Source organism: Mytilus galloprovincialis, chromosome 4, assembly GCF_965363235.1.
Source record: "Mytilus galloprovincialis chromosome 4, xbMytGall1.hap1.1, whole genome shotgun sequence".
In the NCBI taxonomy this organism is placed as follows: domain Eukaryota; kingdom Metazoa; phylum Mollusca; class Bivalvia; order Mytilida; family Mytilidae; genus Mytilus; species Mytilus galloprovincialis.
The window spans coordinates 77007851-77029699 of NC_134841.1; the positions used below are offsets into that span (position 1 = coordinate 77007851).

General features: G+C 31.1%; 1 protein-coding gene across 2 annotated transcripts in view; it reads right to left on the reverse strand.

Moving 5' to 3' along the window:
* Positions 1–3377, reverse strand: part of LOC143072991 (1-phosphatidylinositol 4,5-bisphosphate phosphodiesterase epsilon-1-like) — a 139184-nt gene extending 135807 nt beyond the window's left edge. The window contains exon 1 of one of the 2 annotated variants that reach the window (XM_076248195.1): positions 3136–3377. In XM_076248195.1, the coding sequence (XP_076104310.1) occupies positions 3136–3240 (105 nt within the window). In that variant the 5' untranslated portion in view covers positions 3241–3377. The remainder of the gene's footprint in view (positions 1–3135) is intronic. The other variant, XM_076248197.1, reaches the window with a different exon arrangement.
* Positions 3378–21849: the final 18472 nt, after the last annotated feature.

Genomic DNA, 21849 nt, shown 5'->3' on the forward strand with positions numbered 1-21849 from the left:
GTAATTTTCCTCTTATAGTTGATGTGTTTTCCTCGGTTTTAGTTTGTAATTTGGATTTGTTTTTCTCTCAATCGATTTATGACTTTTGAACAGCGGTATACAACTGTTGACTTTATTTGGAACGATTATCATATATGTTTTATAATTGCAACGAATGTTTTCACAATTCAAGCATCGATAAGAATATTTAACGGGGATCATCGCATTCGGGTTTTTTCTAAATCATTAAACATTGAGAGTTGGAAGTACAATCATGGATAACTACGGTGCCGTCGTGCAATGTTAATACGTTCATATGTATTTCGTCAATTTTTGACGTTTTGATATGAAATATCAAAATTAATTATTCAATATTTTACTAAAATTTTGATCCGGTGCCACAAAAACATCTTACTTTACCAACATTAAGAACATAATATATAGTTTTGTTTCACCAAGTTAATTTCATAAACTTATACGATTGCTTTTATAAATCATATATTTTGTTGTGCAATCCAAATATATATATAATAACCGCTGAAGGTCCAGTTTTGTACGTGATTTCGTAATAGATATAAAACTCCTTCCAAGAATAAAAGTTGCGATAATTATTTTGTTATACTAAATATCATGAAAGCAATTTTAAATATTTTCGTGAAAACTATCTACACTAGAATAAGCTAAATAAATGTTTTGCTATTATAAATATAAAAAGATATTTGTAATACTATCACTGTAAAAAAAAATCACCAATAAAACAAGCCAAATACCAACTGCAGATAAGTTTTTTTTTATAGTGTTCATTAACATTAAAATGTTAAAATCATAATCAGAGGTATATATATGTCTCCGTCAGAATCAATTCTTTGAAGCAACAAAAGTGTAACCGCCCCAGTAAAAGTGTTATCTGTTCAAAACACTCGCACCATTACCCAGAATACAGTAAATGATATAATTTACAGAAGGAGACTACTTTATCATTAGAACTTTAAGCTGCATATTTGTCAGCAAAATGTTGGAAGTTCATTAGTTCTATTGTGTGTATATGAAGGGGATATTCTGCTGTAGCACGATTATCAATTCTTGAGCATTTATATACTGATTAAAGATGTTATTCTGGTTACACAGACAGTCAAATGACAATTATTCTAGATGTCGTAAAAATCAATTCGGAACATCCTCTAGATTTGTAGTATATTGAATTATCTGATTCACTAAATGAACTGTTATTTATGATTGAATAATTAAATTTACTGTGTGTGATTTTGTCAAGAAGATCAACGACAAAAACCGTTGACAACTTCAAGCAATTAGTTACAGGAACGTAAACAATTCGCCGTTTCAGAATCTAATGCATCCTGGGTAATATTTTCAAAAATGTACCCTGACCAAAACGTCGTGATTGGTTAAAAATGTCATAAACAAATGGAAATTCGACCAATGAGGTGACGTTATTTTCATTTTGGCACAATGAAATTACCCATGATTCTTTAGATTCTGAAAAGGCGAATTGATACGCGTTTCCCTTCTTCTTTTCCAAAAATATAGTTATTGCCATTATCATGCATGAAGCTTGCAGATACTACAAGAAATGGTCCAAATTGTTACCAACTGTTTGTGAGAAACGGTCATTTATTATTTAAGACCTTGTCCATTCCATGTCTTGATTCTGTGTCGTTGGGTTGCTGTCTTGTTGACGTATAATCAATTTAATTTTTAGTAGAGAAAGAATTCTAAAATTGTTTTTGTTACCCTTATTGAACTTTTATTTAAATATGAATTTATTAAAAAAAAAAAAAAGCATTTCTTAATATATGCTACTAATGATACAATTTCCAACTAATGCGGCAACACAAACATGTTACAAAAATTGTAGATTGTCTGGGACTCCAAAGTAATATCTCCATGCCAATATGTAAAGCACTGTCTTTGACATATTCGCCATTTCGATTCTCAAATTTATTTCGTAATCGTTTCCCTTACATTTGGCTGCAGAAGCTTGTTAACATTTCTATCAAATCGGAAATACCATTTTCTCAGTCTCTCCAAGTTTCGGTATGGTATATTAGTAAACATTACAAATGTAACGCGTCCAAATATTAAAATTAAACAAATAGTTAATTAACTTTTGCTGAGGTATTTTGTGCATTTGTTCTATGGATTGAGATACACTGACTTCATCAAAACAGCGAAGATGCATTAAACCTTTTTTACTAAGTTGCTTCTTTACACAGAATGTCCTTGTTGTCACATAGTCAGTTTTTGCATAGAATGAAATTCAAAACAGTGTGGCTGTGGCCATTGATTGACACATTAAATTCATCCATTGACTGGGACAATTTACGTGAACGTTTGTCTGTTACGACCACTGTTCACGACGTACCTACGATAGACATTTAAACTGTGGGGTCACCAAAGGTTTCTTAACGCCTTTAATTATAAAATAATTCGAAAAATTAATCAGGAATAACCTTTATGTTTTGATTTATATAATTGATATAAATCAAAACATCGTGTTATTTCTGATTAATTTTTCGAATTACTTTATTAAGGTGTTGAGAACCTTTGGTGACCCCATAGTTTAAGTGTCTTTAAAAAGTACATAGTGAGCAGTGGTCGTTACATACAAAAGTTCACCTAAATTGTCCAAGTCAATGGATAAATTTAATGAGTCAATCAATGGCCACACCCACACTGTTTTGAATTTCATTCTATCTGTTTTGAATTTAATGTATCCACAAAATTTACCTCATGTTAACATTTTTTTTGTATTTATTTTGCTTTCTTAATTGAGGTTTTAATTACATTATTTGTATTGCAATTATAATGTATTCAATGGACCCCTTTTTCAAATTTAACAAAATGATGTTCTGTCAACCTTTTTGTATCGCATTAAGATAGAAGGAAAAGAGAAACAAAATTTCCATATTTCCATATAAATACTTATATTTCATAATATTTTTTCAGATGCAAAACGTAGACAAGGAAACCATCTCTGATGACTTCTTGGCAGTAATTGATGGCTTGCAGATAAATAATAACTATTCTCGAAAAATAAAAGGCTATTCCAATTCCGTTTTCAAATGGATAAAAAAATCACGCACACCATTAAAGAAGGAAAGGCAGACATAATGATTATCAAGTAATAATACTTACAAGTGATATATCGCTGTCTAAGTCTGGGTCTTCTATTATTGTCGACTGGTGTTTGCTCTTACTGCTTCGGTTGCTGGATCCACCGGATGAAAGCCTTTCTCGCATTTCGCTGAGTAAATCGCTAGCAGTTCCACCATGAGAACGAGATTTCTTGTCTTTGGTTAACGATTTGTGATCCGAGTTATTCAATCTTTTTAGTAGTCTTTGCACACCGCCATGGATGCAAATATCTTCTCTGTGAGCAATTGAATCTCCCAATACATAAACTGATTTCCCGTTCAAAATTGAATCAACTAAAGTCAGCTGTTCTTGTCGCAGTTCTGAATAATAATTAAACGACGAAATTCCTTCATTATTCTGCAGATAAATACTTGCACCGTATTTTAACAATTCCCTGGCAATATTTAAATTGAAAAATTGCTTAGTCACTGCTAAGTGAAGTGGAGAATTTCCTAACGCATCTTGAATACACGGATCTGCTTTATGTTGCAATAATAAACGAGCAATTTGAATTTTACCAAAAACAACAGCAGAATATAAAGGCGGTAAATTATTGAGTTCCTCTTGATTGTAAAATGATAACAAATCAAATGAACTATTATTGGAAGAATGAGGGTCGTGATGGTGGAATGTAGTGCTATCATCGGTAGAAATTGTTATATTTGGCGTTTCTCTACAGTGATATCTTTGGAAAAAATTGTGATCATCGTGGTAATCTATTTCGACGTTATGATGAGAAATATAAGAATGGCGGACATTAGCTCGCTTCCAGTCAATAATGTTGTTTCCTTTTGAAGCAACATGCATCAAATTGGTAGTCGGAAAATTTGGATCAATACCGTATTTCAACAAAAGTTTAATTACTTCGACAGAATTAGATCTTACTGCTACATGAAGAGTTGTTTTAAAAATAGATGGAATATCTGCTTCAGGGGTCACGCTTTCTCGTCTATCATGATCGAAAATATCAAGAAAAGTTGGACTCTTCCGAAAATTAAAATCACCTTCTTGACTTATCCTACTGCTTGGTCGTCTGCTTCTAGCGGGTTCTGACATTGATTTGTCATGATGAAACCGATCGACTTGAAAATGCAGTGGAAATTTGTGATGATGTAATTCGAGAATTTTTTGTGTTTTGAAACAATTATTGTCTTTTAGAGATTTTTCAAGTTGTTCTGCTTCTGCAGATAAATCAAAAATGGAAGATGTAATACTGCTTGCCCTCTGTGCAGCAGATGACCCGGAACTTCTTGGTGTTAGCCATATGTTGCTTGGTAACGAGAGCATATCTGGACTTAGAGGATCTGTCTGGTGCTCCTCAATTTCAGGAACAACAACAAGATCAGGGATTGGGCTTTTCATATTTCTGTCACGTGACCACGAATCCATTTTCAGCTGTGAAATCTGAAAAGAAAGTATTGGAAGATAAATACATGTATTCTATTAATACGAAAAATCAAATAGAGAATCGAGTAATTTTGCAACTTTGAAAAAAATCTAAATATTCAACAAAGAACTACATAGAGTTAATACATAGAGTTAGCAAGCAACTTATATGTTGACTCACTAATAAAGGAACGGTAGATGAATAAATGTCTGACAAATACAAAATGTATCAATCATATAAGTTCTCTTTCATGTTTGTACTTGACATGGTGTTTTGGGTACATCGAATATCGTCTGTTCTTATCTGTCGACACATATCAATAGTTTTTGTAGCGTTGACAGAGCTAATGAACATTGAGAGTGTATTTTCGGTCTGCAGGTACACCTAAATCAATTACAAGAAATTAAACCAAGATGTCATTAACACTTTACAGAAGCTGTTGTGCATTTTTTTCTATTTTTTCTAAAATTAAAATTTTTCAACATTTCGACTTTAAAAAAAAGAAAAGTATATTTTCTATCCTACTAAATAACTTCCATTTAGTGTTAAAAAAAAAAGGCACACAGTAGTTAATATTGTGTTATAATCTTAATCACTATAAAACAAACTAATATGTAACACAGAAACACAAAAAAGGCATATAAACAAAGAATATTTGCAAAAATATAAGACAAGAATACAAACATTTACAATACCACAATAATACAATGACAAAATATATAAGTACAGAGCCACGTCATATATGTAACAAAGAAACACAAAAAGACTTATAGACAAATAATATAAGCAAAAGTGAAAATAAAAATACAAAAGTAGTACCAAAATGTCGATATATCTATACTAAACGGTTACACAGACCGATAGATATGGTATGGTTGTGAGCATAAGCACCCAAAAGTCTGAACACAACATCTTTAACTTTACCAAGAGTTGTTGCAACCATGATATTGTGGTATATAACTACAAAATGTACGTGATGGTACTGCCATGAACTTACTGTAAAACAGTAGCGGTACCGACTATGAGGTAATGGAAAACATATAGGAGACCAATTTCTGAGCGTACTTCAAATGTTTCTTGAATAAATTTACTCGGTTACTTATTATCATACATAACCCGTTTATTCAATAACAATAACAAAAGTGGGTGTTTCCGTCAGCAAAAGAACAAATATTCCTCTACACAGAAATAGCGTCAGTACATTTATTTTTGTCTGAAAACAAACAAATGGTTGAAAACCGTACCATGTATGGGCTTTTCAAATGTTTTAGCAGTAAACTCAACAACAACTAAAGCGTTAAACAATTTAAAGAGAAGAAAACGACACAACAGGAATCATTAGTGGAGCAAGAAATGCTGCCCCCTCCCCGGACCACGTGAGTTCTACCTGTTTCTGTTTTGGTTTGTTTTTAAATAGAATGTCTACTTGTCGTTTTTTTGGTCGTGTTGTTTATCTTTCGTTTACTTATTGTTTTTGATTGATTTCCTTGTAGGTTATTATCATAGAATCCAATGTTATACTTAAACCTTTTAATATCCCGTACCTTAAAGCTGAAAGGATATAACCACAATATTTATCATTATATTTTAGGACACAAAAGTCAAAGCAAAATCAGATGAAGAAAAAAATCTTCAGAAGTTCAGTCTGTAGACCACAGACACTTGTCTATGAAATATTTGTCCTAGATACCTTTAAGAGCCTGTGCTCTAGACGGTTTATTTTCATTTCCTAAAATTGCCTGTGGAATATCAAGGATGTGTTAATCTGCTCAATGTCATTATAAGGAATTCATATTGATTATTCTTTCAGTACTGAAGAAGAAGATTATGGTTAATGCGAGCTAACTCTCAGCAAAACTATATATTTTTTTCACATCAATATTCTCTACCATAGCACCAGAATCATGACCGTGATACAAGTTAAGTAAACATTGTCTGAAGATAAGACCAGGTTCTGAATAAAACGTGCAAGATATTTCCCACTTAACAAGAGGAAGCCATTCTTAGATTTTAAGGAATTTAAAACTGAACAGAGAATTCTGAAGAAGCATGACGTATGACTCTCATTAGTCTCGTCATGATATCACAACACGAAACATGGAACATTTCACAGGAAATTGAAGAAAAAAAATATGTTATAAATGTCTTATGTACATGCACATGTATATCGGAAAATTGCATGTGATTGGAGGCAAAAACTACATAAACAATCATTATACTGCTAATTAATAACACAATGTCATTAAACAATTTTTAAAAGCTGTTTTTCATCTCGCACAATGCTTGCAAATATCTAGCACACATAATCTACAGCTTTGAAACGGTGATTGGTGAGACTTGATAGCCAATTGATATATTCACATCATACATTTGAAGGAAATATGAGTAAGTAATGTATAATGCACAGGATTGAATGACACAAAATAACTGATTGTTTTCCTATAAATATCAATATTTTTACCTGGAAATTTCCCATTCTTAATTTAATTTATAGACATAACCCTTTATTACTTGCTGTTCGGTGTGAGTTTTGCCTCCGTGTTGAAGGCCGTACCTTATTCTAAAATGGTTTACTTTTATAAATTGTTACTTGGATGTAGAGTTGTCTCATTGACACTCATACCACATCTTCCTATATCTAAGCAAACAGACAAAACTCATAATAATAATATAAAAATGACTTTTAGAATCAAGTTCGATTGTGTGGTACGAAATGATGGTTAAAAAAGGTAATAAAAAAGACATTTTTCTCCAAAATTTCGGGATTAATGATGGTTGCAAAACAAAACAAATCATATCAAAATCATTGAAGTTGTTTGCCACAATCCATCATATTTTGTTATAATGCAAGTTCTCAATACTTAATGTAAACCGTGGTCAATATTTTTTCTCTTGCATAGTCACAAAATTATAACATCTTAATACCTGATTATAATGCTATATTATTTTTATTAATGTATTTCCTTGATATTTAAAAAAATCTTTCACTTACGATAAACTAGCTTTTCAAAGTTATGATTGTAAACAGCAATCAGACTTATTATCAGTTCCTATTCCCTATCATACATGTACCATACAACCCTGATTTGTCCTGCGGTATTCAACTTTTATATGGAATCAATCTCCACATGTTAGAAGTACACTTTTCCTAAAATTCCCATGGGAAATACGGAACAATTGATATATTAATTTGTACCCAGGTTTATAAACACGATCTCAATTAAATCTCGTTTAATCTCGTTTTAGTTGACTTTACAATTCAGTTTGCAAGATGACACCAGGAAATAGAACATGATTAAAAAACAAATGGAATTTTTCATCGGCAATTGGTCTGAAAATTGTTACGATTTCAAAGTAAATATTGTATTAGTACTAAGTAAACGCCATAACCAATCAATAACGCGGAAAATGCACTATAATTTTCTACCCATTACATGGGTTTAGACCTACTTTGACGCACAAATCTATTAAAAAAAAATCATATTGCTAATGACGTATCCGTGAAAGAAGAATAAAAATGCTTGAATTACAATGAAATAAAATTGATACAAAATATTGCATATGAATTATTGATGAACAATGAGTTCGAGGCTCTATAACTCAAAATTTATTAAAAAAGTTAAACAAACGAAATTTTGTAAATTTTATCATTATATGGCTTTATCGTCCGTATGAGACCAAATGCATAAGCCAATATCATTCTTTTCTTTCTGTACATTCTAAACACGAAATACTTCAATTTGAACATTTCACACAGATTTGTATCTAGCAGGATCCTACAGTTTATTTTGTAAAAGTCACAAAAATCGGGTCATCTTAAATTTACATTGTTTTATTGCATTTAGAGCCACTTATCGACTGAGTACAAAATGTATCAACTGAACTTGTCATATGCAGCTGTTTTCATTACACATATTAGTCAATATTTTCTTTTACAATACATTGTACCGAGATATTGTCAACCCAAGGACATCTGAGTTTTAATATCGTAAAGGTCAAGATTCTAGGACATACTAATATACGGCAATACATATAATAACACAGCAGAAGGAAAGTAGTTTTTTGATGTTTTAGAGTTTGGACCTGTTAGGTGTTCAAAAATTAAAAAAATGTATGAATTATTTGAAATTTTCAAAAAAAGAATTTTAGACATCTTTTAAAATATTAATTAGATTTGAAGCAAACTATATTAATATCATAATCATTTAGGCTACTAGTAATTAACAAACAGGAAATGCCGGTAACCTTGCATACTATTTTGCAGGTATAAATGTTATCTATTCGTTCGAGGCAGAATTGAAAAGTACATTTATTATATGGAGAAAACATTTGAAAGATTGAGATGGAAACATAAATTACAAATTGTGACATATGCCTGTCATTAAGGAATATGCTGTATATGAAAAGTTTCTTACTCACACCTTTGCTGCAGTTTTTTTATTTATTTGTCTTTCGAGATTTAAATTATGAAAGAGTCTAAATTCAGGCAATTGTTAAAAGAATGTCTCAAAAATGATGATTTCAGAATATTGACTGATATATTGCAATTGCAACTATGATTTCATAAAAAAAACAAGACTCCTTCATAAATAAAATTAATAAGTTTTGGAACAAAAATTCCTGAGGGAAAGAATTCCGAACTCTTACCGTATTTCCTTGCAGTTTCTGATAGCTTCCTTTCTAGTTATTTGTATCAATCTCTCGGCGCATAATACACTATTTTTTTTCTTTAATTCGGTTGCTAAACTACGTATTTTAATTCCACATCTGTTTACACAAATATGATGCCATTGGGTTTATTATTTTATATCTTAATCACAAAAAAAGTTAGTGGTACATCTTTTTTTCCAATACATTATGATATGTTCGTTATTCGTCAGCGAATTGCCGTATCATCCCATCCAATAATGCATACACTCAAAGTTGAAATAAAAAAAAAATACATTGGGTCTATTTCGTATACTGGACTGTGCAGTCACAACATAGTTCAATATTTGGACCTTAAAGATATATAGTTTGCAATATTTTTATTGGTTTATGGTCAAACCACACATACTCATACTTATCCAATTTAAATGAAAACACAATGACCATGTGTGTCTTATCCTCGCCCCTTATATTTAACGAATTCGTGCCCACTGTACCTATGAAATATTTGCCGCTGCACATAAAGTTTTCAAAAAGAAAACAAATGCATGCATTGCTGTCGGTTTTTATTTCCAGATAAAAAGCATAAGTTTTGTTAAATATATGCATTGTCTTTTGAAATTTTGAACATCATAATATGTATTGAAGATTTAACAAAAATAAAAGTATAGACCAAGACATTGCTTTAAAAACAACTTTGACAACAGCATGAATACCAACAATGCGCAAAGTATTAATGTGTTTACGCTTCATGTCGGAATTGGAAAAAATACAAAAAATGTCGAGTTACTTCCCTTTGTACGCATTCTTAAAATATTTTCTGTAGAGTATTGATAAAAAGATAATTGATTGACATATTAACACATTGGAATGTTTGTCTTTGTTAAGACTATAATTACCTACAGGCTTTGTTTATGTCACAGTCTGGGTACCAGACAACATTTCTTTTTTATTTATCCATAAAAAAAATCAATTAACGTGCCCTGCAAAAGAGCAGCACTTGCGTACAATAAAGCTATTACCCATGATTTTTAACATTGATAAAAATATAAAACTTGGATTCGATTAGAGTTTTTCTCTTAGTAATCCGTCTTTAATTGGAACTATTGGCTTTGATAAGCTTTTTACCACTTGTTTTTCTTTTAAATTTACAATCATATGGTCTTACCTTTGAAGATTTTAAGTTTCATGTTTATTCTTTATTCTATTTGATAAAAAAAAAAGATGTGACATAGTTGCCGACGATATATCCCTTAAGTCTGAAGCGTGATGACGTAAAAAAACTAAAGGTCACCATACCTTAAACAATGAGCAAAACCTATATTGTATAATAAGCTATAAAAGTACAATTGATAATAAATGTCAAACTAACATGGATTAGATTAAAAGCATTTTACAGTCTAATTGAAACTGAAAACTATGGTGTAATTCTGTAACATTAACAGCAGATCTGTGCCAATGAAACAACTATCCACCAAAAATATGAATAAAGTGGATGTAAGCAACCATAGGCAACACTACGACCTTCAACAATGAGAGAAAACCCATACCGTATAGGTTGATATCATTCTTCAATGTTACATAATAATTACATAAAAATTGAAGTTTACTTTTAAGAAGCTTTATGCCTTTCAACTTCAAAACAAATTATACTCAAATGCCATGCATTGTAACAAAAGGTTAAAATAGAATATCATACAAATGGGATTTAATCAAATGTCCCTTTTTATCGGGATTTGATATAATTGAATTGATGATCAATAGGTGTATGGAACCAAAGGGTTTTAACAGAGTGAAATTGGAGAAGTTAAAGTACAGAATTTTAATTCTATAACCTTAACGTTTGTTTCGATGCAATTAATTTGCCAAAAGTACATCGTTGGTGTGATAAAAACAATAGTGCATTTAGTTATACTAAAGAAACTTTGAAATTAGGTTACAACTACTCATACAAATACTGACGAAACTGACACTAAACAAAAATGCCGAAACTAGTCAACATTTTATTGTTTTACTCTGGAAACAAAATCTGGTGTGCAATACATGTGTAATTCTAAACAGCAAATCCTGACTGGAAGAGTTTCGTTTGATGCATAAAGATTGGCTTAAATAAATGATTTTACTGCAATGAACATGAATCTTTGTGGACAAGATATTATGATTATCAGTTGGTTTACTGAAATGTCCTTTGAGATGGTCCCATCCTTGATATCTATGATGTATGAACACTGGATGTTATGATCTTAGACAGATAATGAGTAAAGTTATTTGACACTTTTATCACGTCTGATGTAAGTAAGAAGGACATTGGCAATTTCATTTGACCTCTGGTCGTTATCACGAGTCGGGATAACTTTAATAAAGCAAATGTAAATCAGAGAGACTTTCCATCACTTTTTAAATTTGTGTACAACAGAATAAGGTCATAGTGATAAAACTTCGCGATTATCAATGACTTTTTTTCAGGCTTTATCGTTTCCTAATAAGTGGTTTTACTGTTTTTTGTTTTTTTTTTTGAAAAAAAATATCCCTCATCAGCCAGTAGGTAGTACTAGTAATGTAGGTGACGTATTTTGGTAAAAAAAATTATAATTAAAAAAATAAATAAAAAAAAAACAACACAACTGAACAATTGTGTTGAAACAAAAGACCATAACAATAAGAAATAATAGCGGTCCAACCTTGAACTGCCAAGATTAGCCCCAATTATAAGATAGTTGCAGAAATTGGTTTTATAATTTTTCAGGAAATATAAAAAAGTACAACCTATGATTTCATAAGGGATTTGATTTTTGTTATTTAAACTTCTAAATAAACATTGGAAAAATATAGAAAAATATGGCTATTGTAAGTTGGAATTTGAATTTCCAAAGCCTAAAGGTTATTTCCGATTGAGAACGACAGTCGTAATAGGTTAATTAATACCTACATGCCATTTTGTAATTGAAATATATTGAATATATATCAGCCATTATAATTGCATCCAGTGAATGGATTTTATCTTCCAAAGAAGAACATTTAACGAAGTGTGGGATGGAAAGTTACAACTGATAGCTTATTTGTACTTGAGTAAATTTATTACGACATAATGGCATTTTTATCCACTAATTATACGTGATTGGAAAATAAATGAAGTAGCTGGATGTTTTAGTTGCACGAGTTCAGGACAATGAACAGATTCACAGCATCCTACTAAAGTAAAATAAAATGCTGTACTTATTTCGGGTACATTATTAAACAAATTTTGTAATTTCAATTTCAAAATGATTAATATTATTTACAGGCAACTACATAAAAAAATATATTAAAAAATAAACACAGTAAATTCACAATGACTTTCTATTTTTATTAATTCCATTTTCTTTTTTTTTATGTAAGACGTTCCATTAATCCCTCAGCATTCATTAACACATTAGTCAAAACAATTTTACACCATAAGAATTCACCCCAAACAATAACGACAAAACACTGACATCATTATCCAACGTTCGTAAAAACGAAAGATTTCTAAACTAAAATGTGGAGTAATTGGTTAAAATCTAACTGATATATACATCTAAATAGTTTGAAGTAATACCAAAAATGATACATTAGGAAGTATAAGACGACAGTGTCGGAAAAACTGCAGTCATTAGTTAGATTTTTAGATAGAAATGTTTAAGAGCGGAAGATGACCAAGACTTGGCATTTGATGTATGTTATTTGTCGGATAACTAGGCATATAGTCCTGTCTTATTGCGTCTTTGAGACGGAAAAAAAAACATGTGCAAATTGTGTTCAAAGCGTATGTCTACGGGAATAGCGATGAGTAATAGACTTTTCGAAAACGTTTAAGGTGGTTCATAACAATACAGGGAAATAACTCTGCTGAACGTTTTAAAAACAGTATATTATTAAGGAAATATTAAGCTTCTCAATTATCAAAAATAAGTGTTTTCAAAATTGTTATGTATTCAATAAAAAAATTTCAGACAAAGTGTGTGGTTCAAGTTTTTTGAAATTTTTATATTTTTGTCAAATGGTCAAAGTTAATATTTTGTCAAAATCTATGAAAATTTAACGAGCCAAATTACTTTTAGGCAAGGTGTTAGGTACCACATTGAGTAATGAACCTTCGATAAAATAAATGAGTCTGGTTTGAATATAATTAACCCAAACTAATAGTCACAGGATCTTCGTACTAGTATACAAAATCCCATCATATGTTTGTGCTTCTGTTTATTTTATTTTTTATCTTATACTAAACTTATAATTAACGTGCTTTAAAGAACCAAGCAATTTTTGTCCTTATTATTCAGACATGTTCCATGCTTACTTATTGCAGGAGCTTCTTTCTTCCTCCACTATAGAGATCACATGCTCTCACTGACCAATTCAATTAAGTTTCAATGCTGACGGGTTCGATTATATTGAAATAAATAAATACAGTTAGCTTCATATCTTTACTTCTTTACCTTAAGAAATTAACATCAAAGTTCGAATACTAAACGATACGTAAATATAGATGATTCCAATTTTCACTAGGTGAACTTTTCGTTTTCAAGTACCAATACCATATCAACGCCTGCATATCTCTTCAAATGATATGATATTCTGGACAGTGTTTTTTTCCTAAAAAAATATTTTTGATAGAATGTTGCTGCTAACCAACAAGACATTGACGAAGGATTCAATATGGTAACTTGAAGTCGTCCCTTCAAACAATTTTTATTCAAATTTAAACATTGGAAAAACAAAAGTATAGAAAAATCTGCCAACTAGTATACATGTTTGCTAGTAGAAATATTCCGCAAAGCCTAAGCTTTGTTTCCGATTGAGAGCAACTATCGTAGTAGGCTAATTTAAAACTAACATGAACCATTTTGTGATTGAAATATATTGAATATATATCATTCATTAAAGTTGCTTTCAATAAATAGTTTACGACTCCAAAGAAGAACATTTAGCAAAGTGTGGGATAGAAAGTTACAACTGATAGCTTATTTGTACTTGAATGAATTAATTACCACATACTGGAATTTTTATCCACTAATCATACGTGATTGGAAAATAAATGAAATAGCTATATGTATAAGTTGCACGAATACAGGACAATGAACAGATTCACTGCATCCTACTAAAGGAAAATAAAAAGCTGCACTTATTTCGAGTACACTATCAAACAAATGTAAAATGATTTATATCTACAGGTAACTTACATAAAAAAAAAGAAAAAAAGTAAACTCCAAAATATTTTCTGTTTTATGAATAAACTCATCATAGATACCAGAACTAAATTTTGTATGTACGCCAGAGTCGCGTTTCGTCTACAAAAGACTCATCAGTGACGACCGAATCCAAAAAAGTTAAAAATGCCAAATAAAGTATGAATTTAAAGAGCATTGAGGACTAAAATTCCTAAACGTTTTGCCAAATAAATGAATTTCTTCATTTTGTAAGGACATTCAAAATAGATGCCATTAATCTTGATCATTCATTAACACTGAGTCAAAACCAGTTCGTGTCATAAGAATTCACCCCAAGATAAAACACTGACCTCATTATCCACCGTTCGTAAATACGAAAGATTTGTAGACTAAAATGTGGAGTAATTGGTTTAAATCAAAGTGGTATATATCTAAATAGTACGAAGTAATACTAAAAATGATACACAAGGAAGTAAACGACGGCAGTGTCGGGAAAACTGAAGTCATTAGGTAGATTTTTTGATAGAAATGTTGAATATGACCAAACATTGGCATTATGTATATGCTATTTGTTAAATAGCTAGATTATTCTTATCTTATTGCGTCATCAACATCGATATACTCATGTGCAAGTTATTTTTTTAAACAAATGTTTACAGGGACAGTGACGTATAAACTTTAGACAAAGATTTAAGCAATGAACATTCGAAAACATAAATGAGTATGTATTGAATTTTATAAAACCGACCTTAAAGAATCGTTAAATATATACAACGAAAATTCATACGTTTGTGCTTCCGTTTTTATCGAATACCACATTTATAATTAACGCGCTTTAAAAATGTTTTAAAAATAAAACCCACCAGTCAAAGGTTATCAAAGGTACCAGGATTATAATTTAATACGCCAGATGCGCGTTTCATCTACATAAGACTCATCAGTGACGCTCAGATCAAAATAGTTATAAAGCCAAACAAGTACAAATTTGAAGAGCATTGAGGACTCCCAAAAAATCTAAAACGTTGTGCCTTATGGTTAATGCTACCTTATTGCAGAAGATTATCGAGAAGAATAAAACTAATCTACATTCCGTCATAAAGATCACATGCTTTCACTAACTAATTGAATTAGGTTTGAAGGTTTTCAAAGCTGATGGCACCAACCCATTCGAGCTTGAAATTAAGGATATCTCAAATACGGTAACCTTCTAACCTTCATATCTTGACCTCGTTACCTTTATAAATTTAAAACAATGAAGGTTGAAAACTACACTTCACGAAAATATAGATGATTTCAATTTTCCCTTAGTGAATTTTTCATTTTCAAATAGCAACGCCTTATCAACACCTGTATGACTTCAAATGATACGACATTCTGGACAAACTTTAAATAAAAAAAATTATAAAGAGTTGCTGGTAACCAACAAGACATTAGACATTGAATAAGGTTTCAATGACCTTCAATATGGTAACCTGAAGTCCTCCCTGCGAACACTTATTAAAGGCGCCATCAGGATTGTTTTCACTGTAATGAAATACAAACATTACAAATGACCTTGAATGTATTCTACTTGTCACAGCAACAATCCCTTCCGAAGGTTTCGTTTTCAATATTGATCAATAATCAAACCCACTGCATCCAGCAAGAGATAAAAAAAATCGAATGTTTGTGGGGTTACAATTTCAAAGAATATTAATTTACAAATTACAGTGTAAAACAATTCTAAGATTAACAGCAGTTATAAAATAGTTGTAGCAATGTGTTTTATTATTTTTCAGGAAATACAGAATTTAAAAAAAAAAACAACAATCTCTGATTTCATAAAAGAATAATCGTGATTAATCAAATTTAAACATTTGAAAAATAGAAAATCAATGTATAAAAATCTGACTACTGCCAAGTTTAAATATTTGCTAGAAGAAATAATATTCCAGAGCTTCATGGTTGTTTCCGATTGAGAACGACTATCGTAGTAGGTTAATTCGACAAACATGCGCCATTTTGTACCTGAAATATATTGAATATAAACCATCCATTCAGTAAATGGTTTCAAGATTCCAAAGAAGAACATTTAGCAAAGTGTGGGATGGAAAGTTACAAGTGATAACTTATTTGTACTTGAGTGAATGTATTACCACATAATGGCATTTCTATCCACTAATTATACGTGATTGGAAAATAAATGAAATAGCTATGTGTATAAGTTGCACGAATTCGGGACAATGAAGATTCACCGCATCTTACTAAAGGAAAAGAAAAAGATTCACAATATATGTCCTTTCATTTCAAGTACATAATTTAACAAATTGTAATAAGAAATTCAAAATAATTTATATCATCTACTAACAGGCAACTTACAAAAAAAATTAAAAAATACAACAATAATAAACACAGTCAACTCCCAATTACTCTATTCTAATAATTTCTTCTTCATTTTTGTAAGGACGTTCAATAATAAAATTAACGGTATCAATTTTCTTGCACCAAATGCGCATTTCGACAATACATGTCTCTTCAGTGATGCTCGTGGCCAAAATATTTGAAATCCAAAGCTTATATAAAAGATCAAAATAGCATGCCATTGATCCCTCAGCATTCATTAACACATTAGTCAAAACCATTTCACACCATCAGGAATTCACCCCAAACAATAACGACAAAACACTGACCTCATGATCCAACGTTAGTAAATACGGAAGATTTGTAGACTATAATAATGTTGAGTAATTGGTTAAAAAAAGTGATATATATCTAAATAGTATGAAGTAATACTTAAAATGATACATTAGGAAGTATACGACGGCAGTGTCGGCAAAACTGAAGTCATTAGTTAGTTTTTTTAGATAGAAATGTTTAAGAGCGGAATATGACCAAGAATTGGCATTTGATGTATGTTATTTGTTGGATAACTAGGTTTATATTCTTGTCTTAATGCGTCATCAACAACGAATAATTCATGTGCAAGTTATATTTAAAGCATAAGTCTACGGGAATAGTGATTTATAAACTGTGGGAAACAATTAAGTAACGAACCTTCAACAAATAAAAACCGTTGAATTTTAAAATCCCAACCCTACAGGATCGTGGTGCTAGTTTGCAAAGATCCTTCATCCGTGTTATGCCGAATTGTTCTATTCTAACTTATTACAGATGCTTCTTACGAAGAACGAAAATAATATTTCGTCCTTTATATTTACATTCCGCTATAGAGCTCACATGTTCGTACTGATCAATTCAATTAGGTTTTAATGCTAACAGCATCAATCCAATTGAGGTTGAAAATAAAGGATGTCACAAATACAGTTAGCTTCAGTTAGAAATTGACAATACAGTCATTTGAACAACGAAATCTTCAGCAGTAAACGAGTTTACCTGGGTTTTTGGTGGGTTCTTGTTGCATAATTTGTAATTTTCTGTGTGTTTTTTTTTTGTCGTTTTTCCTTATTGCCTTTTTTCTCATAATTCGTTTTACTCTCCCCTTTCAAAAAAAGCGGTCAACGCAATCTTTCATATGTATCTACAATCCATAATAAAACAATATACAAAAAGATTCCATTAGAGATTTAAGCGGGTATCATAGAACATTCAATAGCCCAATCATATCTGAAAACATTGGATTGTGTGGGTAGTTACCCTTGGGTCTTAGTGATTCAAAAATCTTCTCGTTTAAGTTGATCAGTCAGCTATCCTACGCATGTATTAAGTAAGCACTACTCAGTAAACATAAGCAAGTTATATATTAATCCTAACACATTATTGACAAGGAAACAAAATTGACAATTCAGCGGATGTTATATATTAGGAGACTTACATACCTCATGAAGTTACAGTATGCGAACATTAATGGAATGATACCTAAGGGAACTCACCATTCCCACACTGTGAAAGGTATCTAAAATTGTCGGATTAGCGAACAATAGTTAATATAAGGAAGCGTAGATATGAGAGTACTATAGCATTGAGAACCGTTGACATTAACGAACTTGTCATCCTCATACAAGGCTAGGAGTATTTGTAGTAACTTACAGTAGTTATGTTAAGACATCAAAGCTGTTGATACATAATCGATTGGTTAATTGGTTTGTGTTTGTCAAACGCCCAGTTGGAAATAGTTTCTACATACTCAGCATGAGAACATGTACAAGACATGCGAAAAAGTAGTTTCTTTTAAGTAGATCAGCTTGTTAGAAGGGTGGCACATTTAGACTGCCACTGAAAAAAGTGGTCGGTTCTTAGTATTTTGAGTAAGAAACCAAAATAATGCTAAATGTATCTCGCCGCCCTGCAAAGGGTTGTGACACTCTTTTTTTTCTAAAGGGTATAGAGAATGAAGAATCCGCCACTGATTGTACATATTTTATCTGTATGAAATCGACTTTACGCCACTATAACTTTTTTCTTACAAAATTGTAGATAACTCAATTTCTTTATGGTAATATCCTCGTATATTTATAAGTAAAGAGCGCGACTGCAGAAGTCTTCTTTTAACACACATATAACTAAGCGAATGATAAATTTGTGACCATCAATTTTAAAGTTGCGAAATTATTGAAACATTGTACATATCAAGCAGATGGTGTAGTAACAACTAACAAACCTCACGAAATAGTTTAGATAACATTTACAAATGGGTGGATGATTATAACAAACGGTCAACAGAGAGTGATAAAGTGAAACAGTGGGAAATAGCGGGCGATACATGATTGAAAACCTTTCTACCACCCCGTAGTTACAGTAGTGACAACTGAACAGATGAAACACAAGAAAACTTCCTAAGGCAGGAACACTAATAAGATATTGACAATTCAGCAATTGATATAATACAGAACTAGGCGTGGAATTAAAATTGTTTATTTCTGCTTCATTAACATTTAGACACTGGACAATTTATAGCTGGCCATATTGAAGCATGTTTATGTATTGTCATCAACATTCATAATATCAAATAAGATAAGTAGATATGTGTAACTGAGTCCCTATTATAATTGAACAAAGTAACATTCATTTTTAGTGGAAAATTGTTTTGACGTTAGTTTAGCCCAAATTAAAAATTGTTTCATACCCGCTTTTTATGATTGATGTAAGAAAACTCTGGTTAATTTTCCCAACATTTAATCATAATGGGGAAATAATTTTCATATAGACTCTTTTTCATAAAAGTTCAAATGCTTTAATAGGTTCCAATCATAATTTCTCACTAAAGCATGGTGTTTTTGCTTTGTGTTTGTGCGTATGTGTATTTTGTGTGTGTTTGCGTTAGTGCAATCACATCATATATGTATTTGTCCTTAGTAAATCGAGTCCAAGTATACTCATGATATTGTACGCACATTTGTCTATTGTTGAAGAATGTTTGTTGTCCTATACATGTTTTTGTAAATTTGTTTTATTAGGTTGCTGTCTCATGCATGGACGCATACGACATTTCTCCTTCTTTATTTCAGATCTAAAATCAGAAAAAAATAATATTTTCTATTTAATGTCTGAGGTTATTAAATTATTTATTAATGCATCAAAAACATCTGTTTTCGCGTTTCATCGATCGTTGAGAAATGAATCCTCTGTAGAAAACATATCGGACTTATCTGAATTGTAAAATATTATTCTAGCATTGGTCACTTATTTAAGTGGCATAATATTATTCTAGCATTGGTCAGTCACAGCTGTTTGTTCAATGTGTAAGTATAATGACGTCCTGTCGATCAAGTAGACAAGCATATATCTAGTTATGGTAGAGAGTTTTATGTCCATTATGTATGTTCTTTTGCACCTGCTCATTTATTCAAAAGGGTTAATCAAATATATTCGGTAACTTATTTTCCAATGCCAAATCAACTTGAACTTTGAAACTTTTATTACATTTTAAAATAATAATTTCGTTTGTATTTAATAAGTTTATGTTCATATCATAATAATATAGCGTACAGTTCACACACTAATAGACAACACTATCCTAAAACTGTTTATAGTGTACTACATATAATTTTTAAACGATTTGCATATATACAAATGCTTGAATGTGATTGGTTCCTTTAATTTTCTCCCTTGTTGTACACATCGATAGACCATAATGCCAATACTACTTTCATGACATATTTTTTCTATTTCACTGTAAACACGAACTTAATGAATGAAATCCTGCAGTTCAAGAAAGTTGAACTGCCTACCCTTCCGGAGCACCTGAGATCACCTCTAGTTTTTTGGGGGTTCGTGTTGTTTATTCTTTAGTTTTCTATATTGTGTCATGTGTGCTGTTTTTTGTTTGTCTTTTTCATTTTTAGCCATGGCGTTGTCAGTTGTTTTAGATTTATGAGTTTGACTGTTCCTTTGGTATCTTTCGTCCCTCTTGAATTGAAGGGGAAAATATAGCAAATGTTAATATAGCTTATTGCTGTGGACTCTTATTAGGTTTGTGAGTTACTCCACCCAATTTACAATAACCTTTTGATTAGAACAAATGTGTTTAATCCTATTCTTATACTGATTTTAATTATCAACTCACGCGTTTCTAGGATAAGCGTCTTAGATAATGATATCTAGTATGCAACACCGAAACACTTGATAATGTTTCTAATAATACCATAATATTCATATTTATGCTTTTGGAAAGTTACAAGTTACAAGTATCAAAACAGTAGTATAGGTTTGGCTTCCTACAAAAGACAACTGAAGACACTGAGTACAATAAACTTGATAAAAAAAGCAGGCTCGTCAATTATGATTTTTAAATTCTTTTATATACAAAATTCCATACATGTGTATTAATCATCCAGATATAACGAAAACCAAAATATTAAATACACTTTAAGAGATACTTCAAGTTTATTCTGTACATCTGTACCCTTGAATAGCAATTGGACATTATTTCGATGATAATGTTTTTCGTCGACGTCTAATACTGACTTCAACAGATTACATGTAAGTAGTAAGGTTATAAATCATTATGGCATAAAAAGGTGAATGCAAAAACAAGGAAAAAGATAACATTAAATTCATAAAAAAGTATATGTTGCATGACACACTATCATTCTCGACCAAATAAATTCGTTATGCAACATCAATGCTTCGTAACACGATAACCTGTAATGTACAGCCATGAAACACTCCATCACAAATACAATTCTTAATATATTTTTCCAAGGAAATTTAATCCGAATAAGTTACAGAAAACGATGACGGGAAAGATATTTAACCATGACAGAAAATATATTATGTATTAGTTATATCAAAGATATCAAGGATATGACAAGTTGCAGCTTTGGAAGAATAAATCCGTAAGTCAATAAGAGAAATTTCTCTTCAGATTGAAAAGACGCATTCATCTTACGTCTGGCTTTTGAAAAGATCCTGGTTGAAAATGAATAGAATGTCATATTTGTTTTACATTAAACCTAAAACTTAACAATATTGGCTACTTAAACATGATCCCAGTAAACTTGAAACGACAAGGAAGCGTAAGAAGATTAGCTGACATTTTGCTGATCTTTTACTAAA